The sequence below is a fragment of the Naegleria gruberi genome (assembly GCF_000004985.1).
Source record: "Naegleria gruberi genomic scaffold NAEGRscaffold_48, whole genome shotgun sequence".
Lineage (NCBI taxonomy): Eukaryota > Heterolobosea > Eutetramitea > Acrasida > Naegleriidae > Naegleria > Naegleria gruberi.
The window spans coordinates 65,344-88,413 of NW_003163279.1; the positions used below are offsets into that span (position 1 = coordinate 65,344).

The 23,070-nt window shown below is 33.4% G+C and overlaps 13 protein-coding genes and 2 non-coding genes across 15 annotated transcripts in view; 8 read left to right on the forward strand and 7 right to left on the reverse strand.

The window, feature by feature from the left end:
- NAEGRDRAFT_71640 (uncharacterized protein) overlaps positions 1 to 271 on the forward strand; it is a gene marked incomplete at both ends in the record, with an annotated part of 1,670 nt that extends 1,399 nt beyond the window's left edge. The window contains one exon of the mRNA XM_002673117.1: positions 168 to 271. Within this exon, the coding sequence (XP_002673163.1) occupies positions 168 to 271 (104 nt within the window). The remainder of the gene's footprint in view (positions 1 to 167) is intronic.
- Positions 272 to 368: 97 nt separating this feature from the next.
- NAEGRDRAFT_80991 (uncharacterized protein) lies at positions 369 to 2,004 on the reverse strand (the record flags this gene model as incomplete). The annotated part of the gene is made up of 3 exons (XM_002673187.1): positions 369 to 1,072; positions 1,116 to 1,615; positions 1,844 to 2,004. The coding sequence occupies 3 exons, from the start codon at positions 2,002 to 2,004 to the stop codon at positions 396 to 398; spliced, it is 1,338 nt and encodes a 445-aa protein (XP_002673233.1). The 3' UTR covers positions 369 to 395.
- A 166-nt stretch (positions 2,005 to 2,170) lies between these two features.
- NAEGRDRAFT_71642 (uncharacterized protein) lies at positions 2,171 to 4,458 on the reverse strand (the record flags this gene model as incomplete). The annotated part of the gene is made up of 4 exons (XM_002673188.1): positions 2,171 to 4,126; positions 4,182 to 4,190; positions 4,235 to 4,243; positions 4,291 to 4,458. 4 exons carry the CDS (start codon positions 4,456 to 4,458, stop codon positions 2,171 to 2,173), a joined length of 2,142 nt encoding a protein of 713 aa, XP_002673234.1.
- A 428-nt stretch (positions 4,459 to 4,886) lies between these two features.
- Positions 4,887 to 5,744, reverse strand: NAEGRDRAFT_80992 (uncharacterized protein; the record flags this gene model as incomplete). The annotated part of the gene is made up of 1 exon (XM_002673189.1): positions 4,887 to 5,744. The coding sequence occupies one exon, from the start codon at positions 5,742 to 5,744 to the stop codon at positions 5,049 to 5,051; it is 696 nt and encodes a 231-aa protein (XP_002673235.1). The 3' UTR covers positions 4,887 to 5,048.
- A 259-nt stretch (positions 5,745 to 6,003) lies between these two features.
- NAEGRDRAFT_t537 lies at positions 6,004 to 6,076 on the reverse strand. The gene has a single exon. It is a non-coding gene; the product is annotated as a tRNA-Ala (tRNA).
- A 473-nt stretch (positions 6,077 to 6,549) lies between these two features.
- On the forward strand, positions 6,550 to 7,413 carry NAEGRDRAFT_71644 (uncharacterized protein; the record flags this gene model as incomplete). The annotated part of the gene is made up of 1 exon (XM_002673118.1): positions 6,550 to 7,413. The coding sequence occupies one exon, from the start codon at positions 6,550 to 6,552 to the stop codon at positions 7,411 to 7,413; it is 864 nt and encodes a 287-aa protein (XP_002673164.1).
- A 318-nt stretch (positions 7,414 to 7,731) lies between these two features.
- NAEGRDRAFT_71645 (uncharacterized protein) lies at positions 7,732 to 8,055 on the forward strand (the record flags this gene model as incomplete). Its single annotated transcript, XM_002673119.1, has 1 exon — positions 7,732 to 8,055. The coding sequence occupies one exon, from the start codon at positions 7,732 to 7,734 to the stop codon at positions 8,053 to 8,055; it is 324 nt and encodes a 107-aa protein (XP_002673165.1).
- Positions 8,056 to 8,144: 89 nt separating this feature from the next.
- Positions 8,145 to 8,217, reverse strand: NAEGRDRAFT_t536. The gene has a single exon. It is a non-coding gene; the product is annotated as a tRNA-Ala (tRNA).
- A 307-nt stretch (positions 8,218 to 8,524) lies between these two features.
- NAEGRDRAFT_51717 (uncharacterized protein) lies at positions 8,525 to 9,994 on the forward strand (the record flags this gene model as incomplete). The annotated part of the gene is made up of 1 exon (XM_002673120.1): positions 8,525 to 9,994. One exon carries the CDS (start codon positions 8,525 to 8,527, stop codon positions 9,992 to 9,994), a length of 1,470 nt encoding a protein of 489 aa, XP_002673166.1.
- A 589-nt stretch (positions 9,995 to 10,583) lies between these two features.
- On the forward strand, positions 10,584 to 11,303 carry NAEGRDRAFT_71647 (uncharacterized protein; the record flags this gene model as incomplete). The annotated part of the gene is made up of 1 exon (XM_002673121.1): positions 10,584 to 11,303. The coding sequence occupies one exon, from the start codon at positions 10,584 to 10,586 to the stop codon at positions 11,301 to 11,303; it is 720 nt and encodes a 239-aa protein (XP_002673167.1).
- An 891-nt stretch (positions 11,304 to 12,194) lies between these two features.
- Positions 12,195 to 13,355, forward strand: NAEGRDRAFT_71648 (uncharacterized protein; the record flags this gene model as incomplete). Its single annotated transcript, XM_002673122.1, has 1 exon — positions 12,195 to 13,355. The coding sequence occupies one exon, from the start codon at positions 12,195 to 12,197 to the stop codon at positions 13,353 to 13,355; it is 1,161 nt and encodes a 386-aa protein (XP_002673168.1).
- A 154-nt stretch (positions 13,356 to 13,509) lies between these two features.
- NAEGRDRAFT_71649 (uncharacterized protein) lies at positions 13,510 to 14,010 on the reverse strand (the record flags this gene model as incomplete). Its single annotated transcript, XM_002673190.1, has 1 exon — positions 13,510 to 14,010. The coding sequence occupies one exon, from the start codon at positions 14,008 to 14,010 to the stop codon at positions 13,510 to 13,512; it is 501 nt and encodes a 166-aa protein (XP_002673236.1).
- A 140-nt stretch (positions 14,011 to 14,150) lies between these two features.
- On the reverse strand, positions 14,151 to 15,206 carry NAEGRDRAFT_71650 (uncharacterized protein; the record flags this gene model as incomplete). Its single annotated transcript, XM_002673191.1, has 1 exon — positions 14,151 to 15,206. One exon carries the CDS (start codon positions 15,204 to 15,206, stop codon positions 14,151 to 14,153), a length of 1,056 nt encoding a protein of 351 aa, XP_002673237.1.
- A 592-nt stretch (positions 15,207 to 15,798) lies between these two features.
- On the forward strand, positions 15,799 to 16,676 carry NAEGRDRAFT_71651 (uncharacterized protein; the record flags this gene model as incomplete). Its single annotated transcript, XM_002673123.1, has 2 exons — positions 15,799 to 16,235; positions 16,358 to 16,676. The coding sequence occupies 2 exons, from the start codon at positions 15,799 to 15,801 to the stop codon at positions 16,674 to 16,676; spliced, it is 756 nt and encodes a 251-aa protein (XP_002673169.1).
- A 919-nt stretch (positions 16,677 to 17,595) lies between these two features.
- Positions 17,596 to 23,064, forward strand: NAEGRDRAFT_80993 (uncharacterized protein; the record flags this gene model as incomplete). Its single annotated transcript, XM_002673124.1, has 1 exon — positions 17,596 to 23,064. The coding sequence occupies one exon, from the start codon at positions 17,596 to 17,598 to the stop codon at positions 23,044 to 23,046; it is 5,451 nt and encodes a 1,816-aa protein (XP_002673170.1). The 3' UTR covers positions 23,047 to 23,064.
- Positions 23,065 to 23,070: the final 6 nt, after the last annotated feature.

Genomic DNA, 23,070 nt, shown 5'->3' on the forward strand with positions numbered 1-23,070 from the left:
TACATGGACCCCTTTCACATGGAAAATATTGTGGAAATATTTGATAGACTTGGAATTGTTCTGGATGTGTATTATTATGAAAGGTATAAAATAGATGAGTATGTTTTCGATTGGTAAAATACGCAATCTATCGAAATGAAAATAATAAAACCAAATCTTTGTAACAGTATTGACAAATTTCGTTGATTACCACTGTAAAAAATCGTATATGGTAGAAGCTCACTCAACATATTCTTCATCCAAAAGGCTGGGGTTGAATGCTGCCTTTTAGGTCATGGACTTTATTGAACTCTTGTCCATTTAAAAACTTGTTTACTCGGTAATTTATTACAGAATTCTCCTGAACAAAATAATGAGATAGTGTAATTACATATTTTACAGTCTGGTTTGGTTTTTTATTGAATATGTTGGCTTTCTTGGTAAGTTGGAGTAGCACTGAATCGTTGATAACCCTTAATTACCTTATTGATAGCATCGAGCATATCCTTTTCGGAAACTGTCTTTCTTCTTGCTCGAATAGCAAACATACCAGCTTCTGTACAAACAGATCTAATTTCAGCACCTGTAGCATTAGGACACAAACGAGCCAATAATTCATATCTGATATCCTTGTCAACGTTCATATTCTTGGCGTGAATTCTGAAAATGTTAGTTCTTGCTTCAAGATCTGGAAGACCAAATTCAATCTTACGATCCAATCTACCAGGTCTCATCAAAGCAGGATCCAGAATATCTGGTCTGTTAGTAGCCATGAGAACCTTAATATTACCACGAGCCTCAAAACCATCCAATTGGTTGACAATTTCAAGCATAGTTCTTTGAACTTCATTGTCACCACCAGCACCATCGTCAAAACGAGTACCACCAATAGCATCAACTTCATCAAAGAAAATAATACAAGCTTTACGTTGACGAGCCATTTGGAACAATTCTCTTACCATACGAGCGCCTTCACCGACATATTTTTGAACCAATTCAGATCCAATAACACGAATAAAGGTAGCATCGGTTCTGTTAGCAACAGCTCTAGCAAGCAATGTTTTACCAGTACCTGGTGGACCATAGAGCAAGACTAATTTTTCAATTAAAGTAAAAACTCAAATAGTGACACTTACCTCCTTTTGGTGGGTCAATACCAAGACCTTCGAATTTTTCTGGATGGAGAAGTGGTGTCTCAACAACTTCACGGATTTTATCAATTTGCTCCTTAGATCCACCAATATCATTATATGTAATATCTGGTTTTTCTTCCACAGTCATCATTGTAACACTGGCATCAATTTTTGGAGGGAGTGGAATACGAATTTGATATTTTGTACGATCAACACCAATACGCATACCTTCTTCAATATCTGTTGGTGCTACGTTTTCTCCTAATCCTACAACATATTTAGCAATTTGACGAACATTGATGAGGTACTTTGGTTCCTCTTCATCATCATCAATAATTTTTGTACATCTAGCAACTTGCAATGGCATTTCATGTTGAAGAGTTGCTTTATCTTGTTGAATATCCCAAAGACTTGGATTTGCCAAGCCAGTATCAGATTCCTTTACACCACATAATTCATTTACTTCTTGTACCATTTTCTTAAGGCCATCTTCTGTTTCTTTTCTATGATATTGTTGATTCAATAATTATAAAATTGATCCAAATTAATCCGAACAATAAAATTGTAGCAAGTTGATCAGGTTGTAAATCATCATTTTCAGTCATTAATGTTAGTGTTATGAGTTATTGTTATTAACGAAAATATAGTAGATATACATTATTATACAATATAAGTAATATGTTAAGATTGTACAAAATCTAAGCTACTTTGTTTTGAAGCTAGCGACTTACATTTTTCCAGAGTATGGTCCTTGTCCATATCGTTTAATCAATTTAATTTCTTCGGCATCCAATGGATTTATAGGTGTATCTTTCTTTTCATCTTCCTTGTTATCACTTGATTCTGGTTTCTTTTCCTCTGGTTTCTTATTGTCTTGTTCTTGTTGAGACATTTTTTGATTTTGTGTTGTATGGTGTGTTTGAAGTTAAGTGCTAAAAATAAAATTGTGTTTCCGTATTTTTAGTCTTCTGCATGATCCAAAGCTAACATCAGCTGATTAGAAAACAAAATGTTGATGATGGATTTGTAATAAGATTGAATTCATTTATTGTTTGATTTTAATCATAGTCATTGAAACTTTGTTCCTCATTTTCAAAGGATCCAAGTATTTGCTCCAATTCTTCACTTGGCATGAATACTTCACTGCCATAAGTTGGTGGAATATTTGTCACGGTTGGAAGAAAGTTATGTTGTAAATGTTGTGGATTAATATCAGCAAAGGATGGTGGTAAATGAGTTTGATTGATCATATTTACATCAAATGAATGTTGTTGGGATTGGATTGAATTATTTCTCATAGAAGATGCTTGAACACTGATAGTGTTACAAATTTGGGAAAGAAGTTCTGATACAGAGGGATCATTAAGCGTATTATTTGTTGGATTGATGGGAATAAATGCTTGTTGAGGTGATTGGAATTCTCCAGATGAGCTAGAACTAGTGTACGGTGATGAGGTTGAGGAAGAGGATGAAGACATGATTTCTTCAAATCTTGGAGGTTGAGGATTAACATTTCCAAATGGTAAGTTAGGATTCATAGTTGGTGCTGTTTGAGTGTTAATTACAGGTTGTTGGGTAGGTGGTTGTTGTCTCTTTGCAATTTGGGATGTTAATTCCTCAATTGAATTGACAGTATTGGTTCCTTCTATTACTTCTGCTTGTTCTTTCATAATTATTCCACAAAACTTGTTAACTCTTCCATATCTTGTTCCTAGTATTTTCAAAGCTCTTAATCCTTTAGCTACATAATCGTAATAGTCAATACCCTCTGCTAAATTAACTCGTTTTCCAACTCTTATCATTCTAATTATTGACAAGTGAACTTTACAAGCGCCAGCCACAACACTGGTTAAGGCTACAGGTACAACTGGGAATGTTTCTTTTGTAGTTTCATCAATAATCTTGTTGGCAGATACTTCAATTAAGTGACCTCGAATACCAGCCTCAATTAAAATTCTCATTCGAGAACCATGATAGACCATACTGTCAGTAATGGTGGCTAATTCTCGTTGTTCAGGAGTAAACGAAAATGTTTGATTGTGAAGAGTAAGGAATGAACAAACGCTATCTAGTAATCCAAGATAACTAATGACGTTTTGAGGAGTAATTTTCTGTTTAGCAATTGTCATATATTCCTCTGGCATTTGTCTACCAGTGGCATATCTATAAATTAATGTCAGTCTTGTACACATGAAATGTTCATCTTCAGTTGAGTGATAATTTTGTGAATCTATACTCAATCGTGTAACTGTTTTAACCTTGTCCAAATTTTTCATTTCAGGTGTCAAATTATCATGATCCAACAAGTTCTTTTCTTTGAAATAGTAATCTACATTATTTAAATAGAATCTTGCTCTACTATCATCTCCTTCTCCTGCAAAAAAGTAACTAATGTAATTAAATGTACTAACTACAAAGAAATCGTCACACTTATCGAATAGGGATGATAAAAGTTGTTTTGAAATATTGATATCTTCCATAGCTCGTTCTCGTCTTCCTAATCGTTGTTCAACAAGGGCTTGAATAGAAAATACTAAAGCCATCAATTCTGTATTATTATATGGATTTTCTGTAAAGAGAAAATCTTCCAAGACTTTTCTTCCAACAACAGGATGCCCTCCTGAAACAATATTGAAATAAGAATCAATAGTATTAATTTTCAAAAATTGTTTGTAGAGAGAGTAATTCTCGCTTAATAAATTATTCAATGTTGATGGAATGAGCATTGTTAATTTCTTTCTTAATTCAAAATCTTGTTCTGGATTTGTAGGAACAGGATATGGATCTTTTCTTTGAGAGTATTTCAATCTACTTCCTTGTATTTCATTCTCCGAACTTATTAATAAATTACTTGCTTGATTTTGAGAAATTGCCAATTGATTTGTTGATGATCCTGGTGCTCCTGTATCCTTCTTCTTTTTGTTTTTACCTCCTCTAATTCTTCCTTTCTTTTTTGGTTCTCTATATATACATTCTCTTCCTCTTAGTTGGCATTCACTGCAAATTGGTAATTTCTATTTAAATAATAATAATTAATATTAATTTCAAAAGTATGCAATTTATACTTACCTTGTCACACTACACAATGATAAATTAATAATCATACAAGTTAAATTCCTTACCTTTTTATGCTAAACAATAAATAAATTAATAATCAATTAATTGATAAAATCCTTACCATACTTCTACAAGTTGCACAAGCAATAGGATGATATGAAAAATTTGGATCTCTTGGTGTATCATCATTATCAAATTCGTCATCATCATCAAAATCATTAGCTTGTTTTCCAACAAGAGATTCTGAGCCGAAAGTTGACATCGGATTGAATTCTCCAGATGAACTCATGATGTTGTTATTATTATTGTTGTTATTGAGAGTTTTTATATAAAATTTCAAAGATTCTTTTAAATGTGATTTAGTCGATCGAACAACTCCTATTCCGCAACAATCAAGTATTAATTTTCTTTAATTTTTTGTTGTGTGTTGTTGAATATTTTCTGATTCAATTTGTCAATGATGATGTTGACGTTTGTTTTTGCTAATGTTGTGGTGATGAAGGAGATTTGGAAATTTGCCGTTGATTTTTAGCAGCAAGCTTGGCCTTCTTCTCTCTTTGCGCAAGTTTTTAAAAATTTGAATGAATGGACAAGGGAAAAATAAAAGGCAAGGTTGTTGTATAATACCTCAATGATTCCTACTCAAAATGAAGTCGTTAGATTCCTTATTAATATGATGGAAACATTCATAATACTGTTATAAATTGAATATCTGGATTGTCAGAGTTGAGTTGTGTGAATAGGTTTATTTATCCTTGAGCAACATCAGCAGCTGGTTCAGCAACTTCTTGTTCTCCAGCAACTTCAGCCATCTTGTGAGCAATCTGTTCAACAGCTTCCCAAACGAGGTGAGCTTCTTCTGGATTGGCTTCTTCATCATCAGATGGTTGTTGTTGTTGTTGGAGCAGTAACCTTGGTGACCTTGACCATCTTGTGAGCCATCTTTTCAACAGCAGACCAAGCTTGTTGAGCTGGGTTGACTGGAAGAGTAGCTTGCTTTGGAACAACAGTAGTAGCAGCAACAGTTTGTTGTTGTTGTTGTTGAGCTGGGGTAGCAATAGTAGTAGTCATAGCAACAGCTTCTTGTTTAGCAGCAGATGCAGATTGTTCCAATAAAGTCTTCATTTCTTCCAAAGCCTTCTTCATAACAGTTTGAACAACACCCTTGACTGGGAGGACAAACTTTGGTCCATTAGCTTGTTGTTCTTTAGCGAATTTTCTCATTAATTTTCTAACAAAACGAACGGAACGAGAGAATTTCTTTGACATCTTTAAAGAATCAACCCAGTTGGTGACTTCTTCAGTTCTTCCTTGTCCCTTCAAGATGAGTAAATAACGAACCATTCTAGCGAGATTAGTGATGGATTCATTCATTTCCTTCTTATCGAATTGTCTTCTTTTAACGGAAGTGGACTTGATCAAATTCAATGACTTTAGATCAGTGAGTAAATTTCCTAAAAATACACTTGGTTGTGGTGTTTCTTCTTGTTGTTGGGCGAGAACAGATGAATGTGCTGACAACAACAAAACCATCATCAAGGTGGCAACGACAGCAAGTTTGACAAATGACTTCATTTTTTAATAGGATGATATTTTTACTCATTACAGCTTTCTGAGACAGTGATTGGCGCATTAAGTGAATGTGGTTATAATCTCTGTTTTAGTTGTTAGGATTGAAATCAATTTGATTACAATAAGAAAAACAATAGTTTGTCAAGCTATTCGAAAGGTTTTTTTGTTTTCCAGCTTGTAGGTTTCCTTTCTCCTTTACCTGCAATAAACAAGCAAGATTCATAATGGTGAGAAAAGGAAACATAGAGTAAAAAGCCAAAAATGGAGTCATAGGGAATCGAACCCTAGACCTTCTGCATGCAAAGCAGACGCTCTACCAACTGAGCTATAACCCCTACTATTTTGTTTTTTAAATATACTACTCCATTTGTTAGATTACAATGAGCTCTGTCTCGCGTTATTGATCTAGTGTGTACTAAAAACTTGATTATAATTTGAATAACATTGAACCTTCAAGCCAATTAGCATAAAAAATGAAACCATTTACACTTCATTCACAAGGTGGGTTTTTTCTCATGACTATTTGATTCCAATAAGAATGAAAGCAATATTTGCTGATGATATTTGTGTTGAAATATTTTCCTTCTTATCCGAAGATTGTAAATCGATGATGATTTATTCTCTTGTTTCAAATCAGTGGTTAACAATCATTCGAGAAAGGTCGAATATTTCTCTTTGCATCAACACAAGAAAAATGGTCAACCATGAATTGTTGAATTATTTTACAAAGATAAAGTTTGCGCCATCAACATTTAATGACCTGGGATTTAACAAGATCAATACGAAACGATTAAAAGAGATTGAAATAATGTATAATCGGCTTGGTGTTGAAGGAGCAAAATTGATTGGAAAATTGTCTCAGTTGACTATTTTAAATATCAGTAATAATCAGATTGGGGATTTAGGAGCTCAATCAATAAGTGAATTGAAACTACTAAAGGAGCTTTTTGCTGATAACAATCAAATTGGCAATACAGGAGTCAGTTTTATAAGCCAATTGAAACAATTACTCAAACTTTCACTGATGGGAAATTATTTTGACAATGAAGGTGTTTATTCAATTAGTAAAATGGACCAATTGACTGAACTGGATATAGGAACGAACAAAATCGATGAAAAAGGGGCTCAATATATTGGTGAAATGAAACAATTAAGGAAACTTTTCATTTCTGGAACTCAAATTGGTTCAGAAGGAGCTAAAGCCATCAGTGGATTACCAAATTTGACCAATTTAAATATTGGATACAGTCAGATTGGGATTGAAGGTGCAAAATATGTTTGTGGAATGCATCAATTAACTCAACTTGGAATTGGAAACAGCAGAATTGGAGTTGAAACAGCTAAACTAATTGGTCAATTGAAACATTTAACTTTTTTGGTGATTGAAGGTAATAATATAGGTGATGAGGGTGCAAAATATATTAGTGAAGCTAAATTGAAGAAATTAGTAATTAGCAATGGAAGAATTGGTGGAGAAGGCGCTCAATATATTGCTAAATTACATCAATTAACTAATCTTGACATTAGTTGTAATAATGTGGATACAGCAGGTGCTAGATCAATAAGTAAATTACCCAATTTGACAATACTCGATATAAGTGTCAATAAAATTGGATCAGGAGGAGCAAGATTGATCAAAGGAATGACCCAATTGACCAAAGTCATTCAATAAAACAAGAGCATATGTAATTGGAAACTTTATTTATCAATATTGTTATTCTCCATTTTCCGTTCAGTGGATTGGAAATCTTGCCATTGTGAATATAACAATGAATAAAAGCTAATTCGTATTTTTCGAAGTTATCTGTTCGGTTGTTGAATTCCCTTATTGGAAATAAGGGATTATTGGAGTTTTCAATTGCGTAAGCACAATCAATCGCTCAAAAACATTCACAACCAACGCACATTTCGAACAACATAAACACAGTTCTACCAGAACATGTTTCTGTTTCAAATAGCATCAAAAAAATTGTTGGAAAATCATTGAAGAATGTCCCAAAGAAACTATCAACTTAGAACTTACACTCTCAAAACTAAAGAAAGTGCATTACAATACAGAGATATTTGGTATGATCATGTTGAAAGTTTGAAAGTGGTTGGAATTCAAACTCATGGAATTTTCATTCCTGTTGATTGTGAGGAGCAAGTGATTGCCTTGGTTAGTTACAATACTGATAAAACAGTTGAGGAATATACATTGGAATATATGAATAGTGAAGGATTTAAGAAAGATGTCAAGGATTTTGATATTTCAAATCTTGTCAAAGTTGAAACAAGAGAAATGACAGCTATTAAAGGATCTCCATTGCAATAAAAAAGAAATGACAACCAGATAACATCCAAATGTGTTAATAAACTTTGCTCAATTGAAAAGTGAATGGAAATAGAGTAAATAGCCAAAAATGGAGTCATAGGGAATCGAACCCTAGACCTTCTGCATGCAAAGCAGACGCTCTACCAACTGAGCTATAACCCCTACTGTTTTGTTATTTAAAATATACTACTCCATTTGTTATTGGAGGTGAATAACTATGTCAAACTAAATCCACCTTTTTAGATTCTCCTCAATCATAGTACAACTTTGTAACAACAGTTTCGTTATGTTTCAAACTTAGAATTGATTCAATTTCACATTAAAATAAATATCACGATTCAAATTCAAAACTCAACATGAACGTTCAATTTCAAATTCAACTTTTAACTGACACAACGCTAGCAAATTTGTTAAAATCAACTCGAAAAAAATAACTCTACCGACCATCAACACCAATCAACACACAAAAATGAAATCTTTCAAAGGCTACGAGAGAGTTTGGTATCCTCCGATGAATGAAGAAAGTTCTCTGAATTATTCTTCTTCAAATCAACATGAAAAATTCCCATTTTCTTTAATATCCTATAATATTCTTGCTCAGGCACTTTGTAATAGACAGGGATCACAGAAATACTTGACCAAGTCACAAGCAAGGTGGAATATTAGAAGAAATAATTTATTGAATGAAATTTCGCATTATAATTCCGATTTGATTTCATTACAGGAATGTGATTTTTATGATAGTTTTTGGAAATCAGAATTGGAAAGATTGGGATATGAAACATTGTATAGTCAACAATTTAATTGTGAAAAGAATTATCAACCAATGCCATATGGATTATTGACAGCTTTCAAAAAGGACAAATTTAAATTATTGGAATTTGTTGTTTTGGATTATCAGAAGGAAGCTTTAAAAGATGTCAATATTACTGATATTGAAATTTACGAAGCCAAGCTGAGTGGAAATATTGCTCTCATTAGTGTACTATCACCGATTGACCATCCTGAGAAGGTTCTTATCCTTTCTAATACTCATCTCTATTGGAGACCAGCATGCAATTCAGTTCGTGTCAGACAAGCACTCATTCTCATGCAAACAGTTCAGAAACTGAAAGAAACCTATGATAGCCAATCGTCGTACGAATCGGTTGAGTATGTCTGTACCGGGGACTATAACACTTCTCCGAATGATCCACCCTATATTCTCCTAACAACAAGGAACCCCTCAAATAATGAACCTTTCAAGGGCGATTACAATGCTGTAAAATTGTGGGAGGTTATCAATAATGGAACAGATGACGAATTTATTAAGGAATTTCCTCTTGTGTTTGTTGAGGAAATCAAGTTGGTTTTGGAATCCAAGTTACAAATGGAGTCGTCATTACAACTAACCTCAAATAGTATAACTGTGGCTGATCCATTAAACGGCCAAGATTGCACGTCAATAGACACTGTATCTCGAGAATCAACAGAGGAATGCAACCAGGGTATTAAGGATACTGTTGTTTCCCAAGAGGAGGTTGAGAGAATTTTCAAAGAGCAATACCAGCAACGAATCAGAAACATTAAGCAGTGTATTCATCAATTTTCTTTATCTCTCCCTATTATTTCCCTTTATACATTCTATAATAGTCACTGTGACAAGGAAGAAGATATTAAGGCCATGAAGGTACACGAAAGGTGGAGCAATAATGACTTACCCTATACCACATATACGCCTCATTATATTTCCACTCTGGATTATGTATTTGTTAGTGAAAATTCCACACTTTCATTAACACATCTCTTATCTGTTCCGACACCTCAACAAATTCAAGAGGAACACTCACAACTAACTCAATTGTTGGAAGAGAAGGATTCTGGAGATAGTCTCGTTTGGATTCCAAACGATATTCACTCATCTGATCACTTTAGTTTGGGAGTAAGGATGTCCCAATAAGCGACATTAACCTTACCATGTTTTATCTCTCCATAGTAATAGGGTACTTTATTTGTACCAAAGGATTTGTTTACTGTATTTTTGCTTTTATTTGGACAAGTGTTTCTTCTTTATGTGTGCAGCATTCTTGCCTGCTAAGTGTGTTAAAACTGTACAGTGTTTGCGCAACCAACACCAACACCACAACAACCTCTTTTTCAATTTGCAAATGGCGTGTTTTTCAAAGTAAAACAAAACATCAATACAATAACCAATTATTTTCTCTTCTGAATCAAGACAATTTTTATACTCATAGTAATAATCCAATATCAAGACATTTTGTTGTGTGGAAACATTCAACAAGATCAAGGCAATATTATTACTACCTCCACTACTACTATAAATTTTGTACACTATATTTATTTATTAACCAAATCCCTTAGAATCCCTTAAATTTTGTTCCCGCCCGAACTTAATAATCCCTCATATCAACCTCCCCTTTGTACTTTTAACATCAAACAACTTAATTATTTAAACTATTTTAAATAACAGACATTGTACTTCTACTACCAATATTTAACATTAAACAACCCTCAATACAACCATCAAAATGGGAGCCAGCCAATCTAAAAAGAATCAACAAGCACAACAAGTTCAAACTCAACACACACCACTCCGAGAGGAACGATCACAGAGTTTACATTCATCAAGTACTCCAATTCCTGTCAAGAGACAATCCTCAACACCTGTTGTTTCCCTGACCATGAAACGAAAGACCTCACTTTTCACAGCAAAGAGTGCAAGCCCACCTCCAACACGAGTCCAGTCAGCAACGAGAAATTCACCAATAGTTTCGGCGGCTCCTGAATGCAGAAATGAAGATGACTTGATAATTGGTACTCCACCAAAGAAAAGAAATAGATCCTTCTCCATGCCATATAAAGTTGTTCCACTGAATGTGAGTAGTGAAGAATCCATGTGGAGAGAATTAAGGAATGCTAATAATGGTGAAATGCCAACTCGATGCCAATCAGCACATTCAATGCCACAAAGCCCAATCTTACCAACTAGTCCAACAAGCCCAGAAGGTCGTCTTCTTCGACGATTGTCAAAAGCTCACTCTAAGAGTGAACAAGATTTACCATCCATTCTCGTCACACCACCTAAAGAGATCTCCAATTTGGAACACTTATCACCTTCACAACGAAAGAAATGTCTAGCCAAAAGTCCAACAGTTTTATCTGGTCTGAAAACGCCGTACATTATCGAAACTGGTGAAAATCTTCCAAAATCTCCAATTTTTGCTAAGGGTGTTTTAATTAATGCTTAGTTTTTGTGAATAAAACACTCTTGTTGTAAACTTGATTTCCAAATTGAAAAAAATGAGTGATTCTCAATCTTGTGATTGTTCAAATAACTGTCAACAGTCGGAAAAGCAGCCGGAGAAGGCAAAAATTGCAATGCCATGTTACAAGAGGATAGTATTGGAGCCTGGAAAGACATACTTGTATTGTATGTTAATTATTTAAAGAAATTTTAAATATTAAATATTATAAATAATTATTTAATTATAATTGAAAATAAAGGTACATGTGGATTTAGTAAAGAGGAGGGAGGAGCATTTTGTGATGGAACTTGTAAAACAGATGAAAATATTAAAGGATGGGAACCAAAGGAGTTTACTGTTAAGCATTTCAACACTGGAGGATATTCAATTTGTTTATGTAAAAGGTTTGTTAATTCTTTAGAATGTTTCGAATATATGTGAATGAATTGTGAATTGTGAATTTTGAATTATTATAAAAAATATATGTATCATAACATAGAACTGAAAGAGCTCCATTCTGTGATGGTTCTCATATCAATTTGGATTGGTAGGATGAATATTAAGGATTATAATAAACATTACGACTATTAAATATTAAACCATTAAACATTCCAATAAAATTGTTCCATTTCACACACAAGGAACAATGAAAGAACTTCAATATCGAGTTGACTCTCCTCACATTACAATCCAAAAAAAATGTCATCATCACTCGTGAGTGGAGCATTTCATGACCTTCCGTTGGAGGTTGTTATTGAATTTATATTTCCCTTTCTGATGGATGGTGAGTTGGTGCATCTCCGTATTCTCTCCACTCATCTCCAACAAGTACTCCAGAGAAATATTAAAACATTAACATTGAATCATAATAGAGTGGCCAATTATGTATTAAAGATGAGTGATCATGAATCATTGTTTAGATTATTGGGAAAATTGGAGAATGTTCAATATTTGAAGGGAATTAAACAAATTTATAATCACGAGCTTATTGAAAAAATCATTGCATGTTTACCCAAATTGAGGGATTGTGAAGAGTATTTCTATATGGGAAGAGCAAAAATTGCTGGATTGTGTCCAGAGTATGAAATTGTTGATATTTCGGGTATTTTGTGGATGACAGATGAGGAAATTGAAAATTTAAATGTTAAAAGATTCAAGATTGGACTTGTTGGAGAATGTACAGGTCATAAGGACAGATTTTCGCAAGTCTTTAAGAAATTTCACTATTTGGAGGAGATTAGGATGGAATCAATGTATTCTCCTTTTGTTCTTTGGAGTCTTATTAAGGAGGAAAGAGAGTTTAGGATTGAATACAATAAGAAATTATCAATGACTGAAAAACAAGATAATGGTGGAGATTATTATCCTGAAACAATACATATCAAGATTAATGATGAAGTTAATATTGACCCAGAGTTTCAATTCAATTCTCATTTTCCGCTAAGTGTTGAAACGAGTAGAAAAGAACAACTTCAAGAGTTGGCTCCCTATTGTGAAAAGATTGATTATTATGGAAGTATTAAGGATTTGCTTTTACTGTTGAAAAATGAGGGCAATATTAAGCAGTTGAAGGAATTGGATCTTTCCAAAAATAATCATAATTGGATAACTCCAAGGAATACCATTCAATCAACTGTTATTGTAGGAGATGAGAAATTATCCAATCTCACTATGGAATTGTTCAGAAAGGTTATTGTTCAATTAATGAACCGTTTGAAATCATTACAAATTGTCAAATTATCATTACCATTCACCATTCTAGTCTTGTTTGGAAAAGACCTGAAGCCAAACATGTCTCATTATAACCTTGAAAAGCATGCAATTTTAGATTGGATTCCATTGAACTATTATGCATCTGTGGAAAATTATGGAGAAACTATTCCCAAGTTGATTTTGAAAAAGAGGACAAGCTCTCCTCAATACAAGGAGCCAACAGAATATGAAACAATTGATTTTTCCATATTGAATCCTCCCAAAGTGCAAGTAAAACCTATTGGAGATATATCGAATGATTATCAACCAACAGGTTTTGGATTACTAGATGATGTATGGTAATTAAGTAACTTTTAAACTAAACTTCAATGAATTGCTATAGCGAACCTTAGTCTTAATGAAATCTGGATTTTTGATATTATTCTCAAGCATTAGGGAAACCATAAATTCCTGATCGAATAACAAATTCTTACTAATGAATGCCAAACAACCTATCTTAACTTTTCATGAGGATTGCTTTTTCAGCAAAGGTTTTAATATTTCTCTTCTTGACAGGGAATTTTTCAAAACAATCATCATTGGTAAGCTGTATCATATCTATAATGAATTTTTCATTCTTCCAAACACTTTCTGGTAAATATTTAAATATACAAAGAAATCCATAACCACACGAAATCAATTTTCTCACAAAATATTCATCGGAAAGGTAATCCTTTGGAATTAAATTCCATTCCTTATCACCGTAGATTCCTTCTCCGTTACAAAGTAAATTTAAGGATAAATATTTGTAGTTTGAATTAGCAACAGCCCGTTTTGTGAGATTTGAATAGATTCTTTCAATCTTCTCATCAAATAGCACAATATCCAACATGATAATTACATATCCTTCATCTCGTTTAATCTTTTTAGATAGAGTTTCATTTTCAAGTAATTGGGCTTCTTGCTCTTCGTTGTTGTTTGATTCTGGATTGGTACTTCTTGTTCTCTTGTTGGTCATTTTTTTTAAACTTGTTAAGAAATGATTTACTTTCAGTAAGGCTCCTATTAAGGAAGGCCCTGCAATGAATTTAACAAGTTGAAAATTTTAAATTGAATTTGATAAATAAATAATTTATTGTTATATTATAAATAGAGGTTTTACAAAAAGTTTGTTTTTGGGATGTCAGATCTTGCAATGATTAATTTGATACTATCATCCCACAATTCATTTTGAAGTCTAGTATTATAGGTATCAGGTGCTGAATCAACAATTTCTCTTCCATCAAAATATTTTCCAGTCACACTATCAAGATTCCTATCCACAATTAATTGTTTCAAATCGCCACCAGAAACTTCCAATGTTCTAACACCACTATGAACAAATCTCAATAAAGGTAAAACATTTCTTGCAATAGATCTCAAAACCTTATTGTAATCTCTTGATAAACTTGTAGTTGGTACAAAACCTGGATTATATAAATTGACAGTAAATTGATCTCTATAAATTTGACGAGATTGCAATCTGGTAATCAATTCATAGGCACATAAAACATTACAGAACTTGGATGTAGTATATCTAACACTGCCAAACTTGCTGTTATCTTGATCTGTATTCGAATCAGTAGGAATGATCGCTAACTTTTCAGCAGTTTCAAATTCTGGAGCTGGCATTCCTCCAAACTTTTTTCTTCCATGAATATCACTTGATACTATTACAATTCTATTCTTGGAATTGGTTGATTTGGTAAATAATGGAAGTAACAAATTAATTAATAAGAAGTGTCCAAGATGATTGACTCCAAACGTGGCCTCATAGCCTTCTTCTGTCAAAATTAATTTGTGTACAAAAGATACACCTGCATTGCAAACAAGTGAATGAAGAGGTGGAATTTTGGAATTGTCAATTAAGGATTTGAGTTCTGAAACAAATTGCTGAATTGATTTGAAAGAGGCCAAATCAAGTTTCAAAGCAGTAATTTGACCCTTTAGTTCAGATTCGTTTCTTTCAGGGTGTTCCTTCAAATAATCTTGAACAAACGCATCCATTTCACTATTTGATAACTCAACACCTCTACATGCCATTACAAGATGTTTAGTTTTTCTATTCGAATCCCATTCCTCTCTCAACATTTGTCTTGCTGCTTCCAAACCAATTCCACTGTTACAACCAGTAATAATAACACTTTTATATTCTTCTTCTTGTTGTTGACTCATTTTCTTTTTTTGTTTTGAACTGTTCAGTTGAAATTTGTCCATCCTCTTAAAGTAAATTCATCTGTTTCAATTTCAATGGAATGAAAATCGAGAGGACATGATGGAAATATTGGAAAATCATGTCGTGCGTACTAAACTAACATTCAACTTATTTCAACCAATGAAATTCCTCCTCATTCGAAACTCAGTGGTTATTGGTCAGTTAAGAGTTTCATTGAATGGACAAATAGTTTGTCCACACTAATTTGAAATACCATCAACAGTTTTTTTCAAAACCTTTTCAATTATTGGCATTCTAACACTTGAATAAATAGGCAAGAAGGAAGAATCTAAAAACAATCTGAAGAACAACTGTAATTTGAAATTCTGTAATTAAGCTGCTGAACATGCACTCAAAAAAGCACCAACTTGGAATAGTTCATCAACATTCAACAATAGGAATGTTTTTCTTGGCCATCCATTACAAAGACCCATTGCTTGATTTTGAATAGCTAGATTTTAATACTTAGGAATTACAATAACAACATACAAGGCAGCTTTTGGAATTTGAACTTTAAAAAAAAAAAAAGAACAAAAAACCTCTCAAAGAAATATGGATCAAATTTTCCAACAAACCAAAGACTACTTTGAACAATTAGATCAAGTCAAGGAAAAGATTCAATCATGTACTCGTGATTTGGATGAACCTTTGGCTCTCTTGCAAGGAATTTTCCACAAGATTCATCAAAATAAGTCAAATTATAAGGAACATATCACCGAATTGTGTTCATCATCCAATCAATACATTCAAAAATGTTCGGAATCTTTGATGAGACTCTCGGAATCAATTCCAGAAAATAGTTATTACAAGTATTATAATATGTGGCAATATAGACTTTCCAATTTATGTTCATTGATTGCTTTAAAGCACTTTTTGACAAAGGATTTGGAAGATGATTTGGATCACGCTTTGATTACCAAAGATCAAGTTGAACAATTGTTAGGAATTGATAAGATGAAGAATTTCTATCTTCCATTAGAAGATTATTTGTAAGTATTAATTTGTCCTTTTAATAATCATCAAATCAATATTATTATTCATATCGAATTGAACGATGATATTTTACTACTATGGATTATTGATTTAACAATTGATTGATTGTAAAATTTAGATATGGATTGTGTAATTTATTCTCAGAATTGAATAGATATTGTGTAAATTGTGTAATTAGATTGGACTTTGCCAAACCATTCCAAATTAAGGAATTTTTGACTCAACTCTATGATGGTTTTAAATTATTGAATTTAAAGAATGACTCACTCAGAAAACGATTCGATGCTATCAAGTATGATGTAAAGAGATGTGAAGAAATTGTCTATGATTTATCAATCAGAGGATTAAACCCAAGTGGCAAATCAGTTAATATCAGTGCTGATATTAATCCAATAACCAAAAATTTGGATGATAATACCATGCAACAAGATCAATAAATAATTGAGCTCAAAAACTACTTTCAGATTATTCTCTCGTTGTGGTCATCCAACCAATGCATGAGAAAGATTGACATTTTACCCACAACGTTTCTCTCATTCAGCTGTCAACACAATTAAAAAATGAGCAACGATCAACAAGCAAACGTCGATATAACCATCACGTAAGTCATCATCACACAATCATCTCCTTCTCATCATTAAATTATTGCTGTTAATCAATATACACAACAACAAAATAGCGAACTTTTAATTGAATATGAAGTCCTTGTTCATTCACATTCTCTTGTAGCAATAGAGTCAAGTGTTAGAGGTGAAATTGTAGAAAAATATCGACATGTAAGTTATTGTTGTGTGTTTATTTGAATTATAATAGTAAATTGTAAAATTGTGTGATTTGGCATTGTGTTGTATTGCTATACACACAAACGATTAGAATCAAGAATATAAAACCAAGAATATTAATTTCCAATATAACTTGGAAAGTTTGAAATGCATTCTGTCTCGCCTTTCAAAGAATAAGGCCAATCTGTTGAAAATTTTGGACATGATGGCTGATATCATCAATTCGTATACATTACTTAAGGATTTGAACAGTAAGAAGAAGATTGTAATACCAGAAAAGAAGGAAGTAGATTATATTGATAACAATGTAATGAGTCATATGAGATTATGTTTACAATCATATAAGGAAAATTTGTAAGTAACTTGGTCAAATCATTGAGCTAACAACTCTCATGTTAATTGGTTGGTGGACCAAACTCTCTATGATAACACTACTACACACAGAGATAAACAAAATAACCAAGGAAAATTGATAATTCCAGACAAAATTCACAAGATTTGTTACGATAGAATTTATAATGATATTTTTATTGAAGAGTGTGGAAAACTTCTCGGAGAAATTTCAAGCTTCCAAATGGACAGTGTTTTACAAATTGTCTTGACAAGTTTTGAAAAAGTTGGTAAATCACAAAATGAGGCCAAAAACTTTCAACCACTTCAAAAAATTACAAAACATTTAGATTTCTGTTTTGCTGATGAAGAACGTACTCATGGAACTCTTGCTTACCTTGATGCTATTCGTACTAAACTTCCAAATATGAAAAAGGGTAAGAAGGATCTCATGCCATTCATTTGTGAAACTTTAATTCATATTTTTGAGGAAATTCTCACTGGACAATACATGTTTGATGAAATTCAATTACTTGAGAATAGTCAACATTGGGAAAAGCGTAAGAAGGAATTTAAATCACTTAATAATGAATTGAGTAATAGATTTTGGGGATGTTTCCAAGAAATCTATGATAATTTGTTGAAGATGGCTTCAAAGAAAGAAGCTTCATCATTTGATCTTGTAAATTGTATGGCAATGATGACTTGTCGTGCAAAGGAGGACATTTACTTCCAAAATGTTCCAGAACTCATCAAATTGTACACTGCCGGTCTCAAAGATAAGAAGGAAAAATTCGATTTCTTCAAATCAATCAAATCATTTGTAACATATGTACCTAATGAATATGTTACAAAAGATCTGGAAAAGTTCAGTAACTTTATTAAATCTGTTTCAGATCAAATTTTCAATAAGAAGGTGGTACTCAATGAATACAGACAAGATGCTGAAACATTCCTTGTTGAATATGCCAAGAAACAACTTCATAGAACATGGCCTAAACTCATGGAAGAAATTTTGAAACCAGAAAACCAAAAAGTTTACACTAACGAACACAGAGCTGTTGCATTGTCATGTATTGCTAGAGTTGCAAGACTATTCCCTGATGAAATTGCAAAGCAAAACTACTTGTTGGGAGTTGTTTGTACAAATATCATTTTAGATGAAAAGATGAGAACTGATGTTACTCTATTGAGAAATGTTCTTAAATGTTTCCCTCGGGTCAGACATACATCTGAAGAAAAGATGAATGAAATTAGAAATATCATTGGTACTCATTGCTTATTACATCCTGATAGAACTGTTTCTAGAAATGCTGCTGAGGCTCTTGTTTCCTCTGTTGAAATGGAACCAGGTAAAATCCTTGATGTTGTCGAAAAATTCAGAGATGTTTTGATTAAGGTTAATGAAATTACTCCAGAAAATGCTTACAAATTGTTGAAGGATTTATTCCTTGTTTTGGAAACATTTATTCATAAGGTTCAAGAATCGGAAAAACTTATTATTGGATTAGACATTCAAGGATACAACTCTCTTAGAAAGAAGGTTGAAGGAATGTTACTTTTGTATATTATTCATACTGCCCCTACTGTCAGAAATCAAGCTGTCAAGACTCTTAAACAATTGTCTAGACCAGAACTTAAAGCAATCACTAAGGAAATTTCATCAAATTGTACTTATCTGATTGATGACGGCATGCTTACTTCCCCAAAGAATGACAGTTCTGAATGGTTACCTTGCGTAGAAGAAATGTGCAAGAATCACGTTGATGATGCCATCACTAAGGCATGGGAAGAATTGATAAAGCGTTGGAGTACTGGTGTTTCCAGACTCGATAAGATTGATCTCCTCTCGAATCATTTGAGATTCCTCTGTGCTGCAGCTAGACCAACACTCGCCTCAAAGGCAGAACCATTCTTCAATGAATTACTCCAATTGTTAACTAAGAATTGCCCTCATAACGAAATTAAGACAGCAGTTTTGGGAGCTTTAGAATTGGTCCATCCAACAAGCATGTACATGATCCTCTCACAAATAAGATCCATTGATGTAGCCAGAACCTACATCAAGAAGGAGCATAGAATTGAAAGCTCCGATCCTGCTTACGAACAACACATTATTTCCTTGCTAAAGAGATTAATTACCAAGTCCATCTCAAATGTTTCATCCATTTCACCAACTGATTTCCTCTTTGTCAAGCAAGGAATTGCTGTTAGAGATTTCTTTGATGAACTCATTTCTAATTGGACAACCAAGGATAGAATTGATGTTAGAGACATTACAGGTTCTTTCCTCAATAATATTGACACTTGGAAAGACGCTGCTGAAATTATTGCAACTTACCTCAAGCATTTGAATACCATCAGTAAGCAAACTGCTCTCGAAAAGGGAACAGATATTTCTGATCAAGCTGTTACATACAGTAATATGTTCAAAAAGCACACTGTCAATCAATCTTTGGTGTATCTCTTCAAATTCTTGCATTATGACCACATTGGACTTTATTGCCAAGAAGCTGCTAATGGTATTCAACACATTTGTTCATTTGGAATGATTGAAGATGAAAAGTTTATCAATGACATTTTGAGATATTGTGAACAAGTTATTGTTCGTAAGAAAGATGAAGTTGACGTTATTCCAGTCATGTCAGAATTTTTGAGAAATAATCCTCAAACTCTCAGAACCTTCATTATCAACTCATACTATGAATCCTTCAATAGATATATCAAGGAAGAACTCGATACTCAAGACGAATCTGAAGATAAATCAAAGAAATCCAGTAAAGGAACCAAGAAGGAAGTTGAAGCTATGCTTGAATTAAAGGAAGAAAAGAAAGAAGAAAGAAAGAAATTCACTGAAAGAATTCCAAATATTTGCAGAGCATATCTCTCTGCCATTGTAAAGGTTATGGAAGATCACCTTGATCATTGGATTCAAGAACAATACACCACTTTGGGAGGCATGTTCTATATTGCACTTGTCCACTCATGCACCAGAGGTAACATTTCACTCAGAGATAAGGCTCATGAATTGATTAATATTGTAATCAAATCAGATACCTCTGAAGGAAATATCAATTATGGAACAACCTATCACTGTACAAGTGTTGGTGATGAATGTGTCTTTAAAAAGACTATTTACAACTTTTCAGAATATGTTTCAAAGACTGCTCCTTTGATTACTGCTGATTTGTTTACTGAAGCTGATAAGACTGTTGATTTGTTGGATGGTGTTAATAAGGAAAATACTTTGAGAATTCTCACACCATGGTCTTACAATTTCGGTCTCTATGTCAAGACATGTTTGGATTCTGCAAATACTTCTGATGCTGCCTACAAGATGAAAGATTTCACTTCTCAAAGACTTTTGAAGATTATCTTTACTATTACTGAAAAACTCCACGGTGATGAAGATTCACAAACCGACGATTATCCAATGACTAATAATTTGAATAAGCACTATTTGGAAAGAATTTGGTACAACCTTATCAAATCATCAGAAGTTTGTAAATGGGTTATTCCAGAAGTTGTCAAGTTTATTGTTGAAAATTATGATTATTCATTCTCAAATAATACTCAACCTGTCAACACAACCCATACCTTGTTGAGAGCTGTCTTTGTTTATATTTGTAGAGATGAAAAGAGCTTGCCGCTCATCCTTGAAAACCTTGTCTATTATTTGAGAGATTACAAGGAAAAGGTACCTGAAACTAAGAAGGAAGTTGCCAAATATCTCGTCGAAAGAGGTTTACAGGAACCTGTTGATGCTGAATTCACTAGTCTAGAATTCAGTGCTCTCCAACTCTTGGTTGATATTACCTATGAACATGATGTTGCACTCATTCCTCATTTACCAAAACTCTTCATGAATACCATTGTTCTCTTCAACTCTTGTCAAAATACTAGAACATTTATTGAACCTAAACTCATCTTGGAAAATATCCTTCAATCACTTGCATTGAGAATGAGAGATTTGAATACTTCTACCATTCACTATGTTGAAAAACTTACTCAATTCCTCATTGAAAATTTGAGAAAGTCCTCTCAACAAAAGCTTACACGTGTTCGTTCATTCATTGTTCAATGGACAGAATATGTATCAAAGAAGCACAGACCAGATTTGGCTGAAGCTATTTCTGAAATGGCTCTCAATTGGGCTTTACAAACAAAGGACAATAAGATTTCACTCGAATCTTACTATGTTTTTGAAGCTTTGAACAAGAACTTCTCATGTGATGTCATTGAAAAGTTAGTGATTGGTTTCTTTGATGCTGTCAGAGTTAGAGATGATGCCAAGATTTCTATCATTATGGATATTTTCTTCAATATTCCATCTGATAAGTTGGCTCCTCCTCGTGTATCTAAATTATTGTTCCAAGTCGTCTTTTGGCTCTTCTTCTCCTGGAATAAGACTCACTTTGCTCGTGGTTTGAAATACATGCTCAAGTTGCAAGGACTCACCCAATATGATAATATTGATGAATCCGTACTCAATTCATCCATGTACAATGTATGGAAGGGTTACACAGGTGAAGAAACTGTTGATGTTAGCGTCTCTAGAGTTATTTTCAAGGGAATATTCGATACTGAAACATTTGCTGAAACCTTTGATCTCTTGAATAATTTGGTTGTCAGATTTGAATCATACATGACCAAACAAAGCAATATGATGATTGCAACTATTTTGGTTGTTCAAGGTATTCTATACCTTTCTGGTGACTTCTCAAAGAAGGCTCAATTGCAAAAGTTGTTGGATAGAAACGAAGGTTTGGTGGATTTCAAGAATGCTTTCAATACTCTTGAACAATCCTTCACTCAAGTCAAGGCCAATTTGGTAACAAATGAGGAAGTTATCTCAGAATTGACAGAATATAACAAGTGTATGACTCAGTTTACCACTGACTTTGCATCTGCCTATCAAAAGATATTCTCAAATAAGAGTGGCAGCTTTATTAATTGGGTATTGGTTTCCCTCACCAAAAATTCTAACATCAAGTGGTCTCTTGCCTCTGTTCTTCTTACTAGCAAATTGCTCCCAGTCATTTTCCAACCTGGTTTGTGGTCTATTGAAGAAATTAGCAGTGTCTCTTGTATTGCTAAGGAATGCATGTCAGATGTTAAGCTTGTTTCATATTTGAGAAATCCACTCCTCCACAATTCTGCCAAGGATATTACTGAATTTATTGCCTTCCATGCTCATGAAAAGCAAAAGAAATACACCAAGAAGGAGGTTGAAACTGTTTTCCCATACTTGGAACCAACTCTTGGATTCTTGAAAAGTGTTCGTTCAGAGAAACCATCCAATAATGAATCATTCGTTGGAACAAACACTGTTGAAAAGGATATTACTCGTAGTGAAATTTTGTGTCGTATGTGGTATCAAACATTTAGTCTCCAAATTGATCCTGCATCCAACAATGAAGAAGCATCACTCCTCACTTCAATTCTCGAATTCAAATCTGAAACTCATGCCACTGAATCAAATATTTCTCCTGTCATTGCAAACTATGCCAAAGTCATTTCACAAAGAAAGACCAAACCACTCTCTGATATTCCAGAATCGGATGCTCCACCAACTGTAACCCAGGTAAATGATATTAATATTGATGATGTTGAAGATGAAGTAGAAGAAGCAATTATTATTCCACCACCTCCAGAATCTGATAGTGAGGATGAAGAAAGTGAGAAAACTCAATAAATAATTTAATCTTGTTTCAAAGAT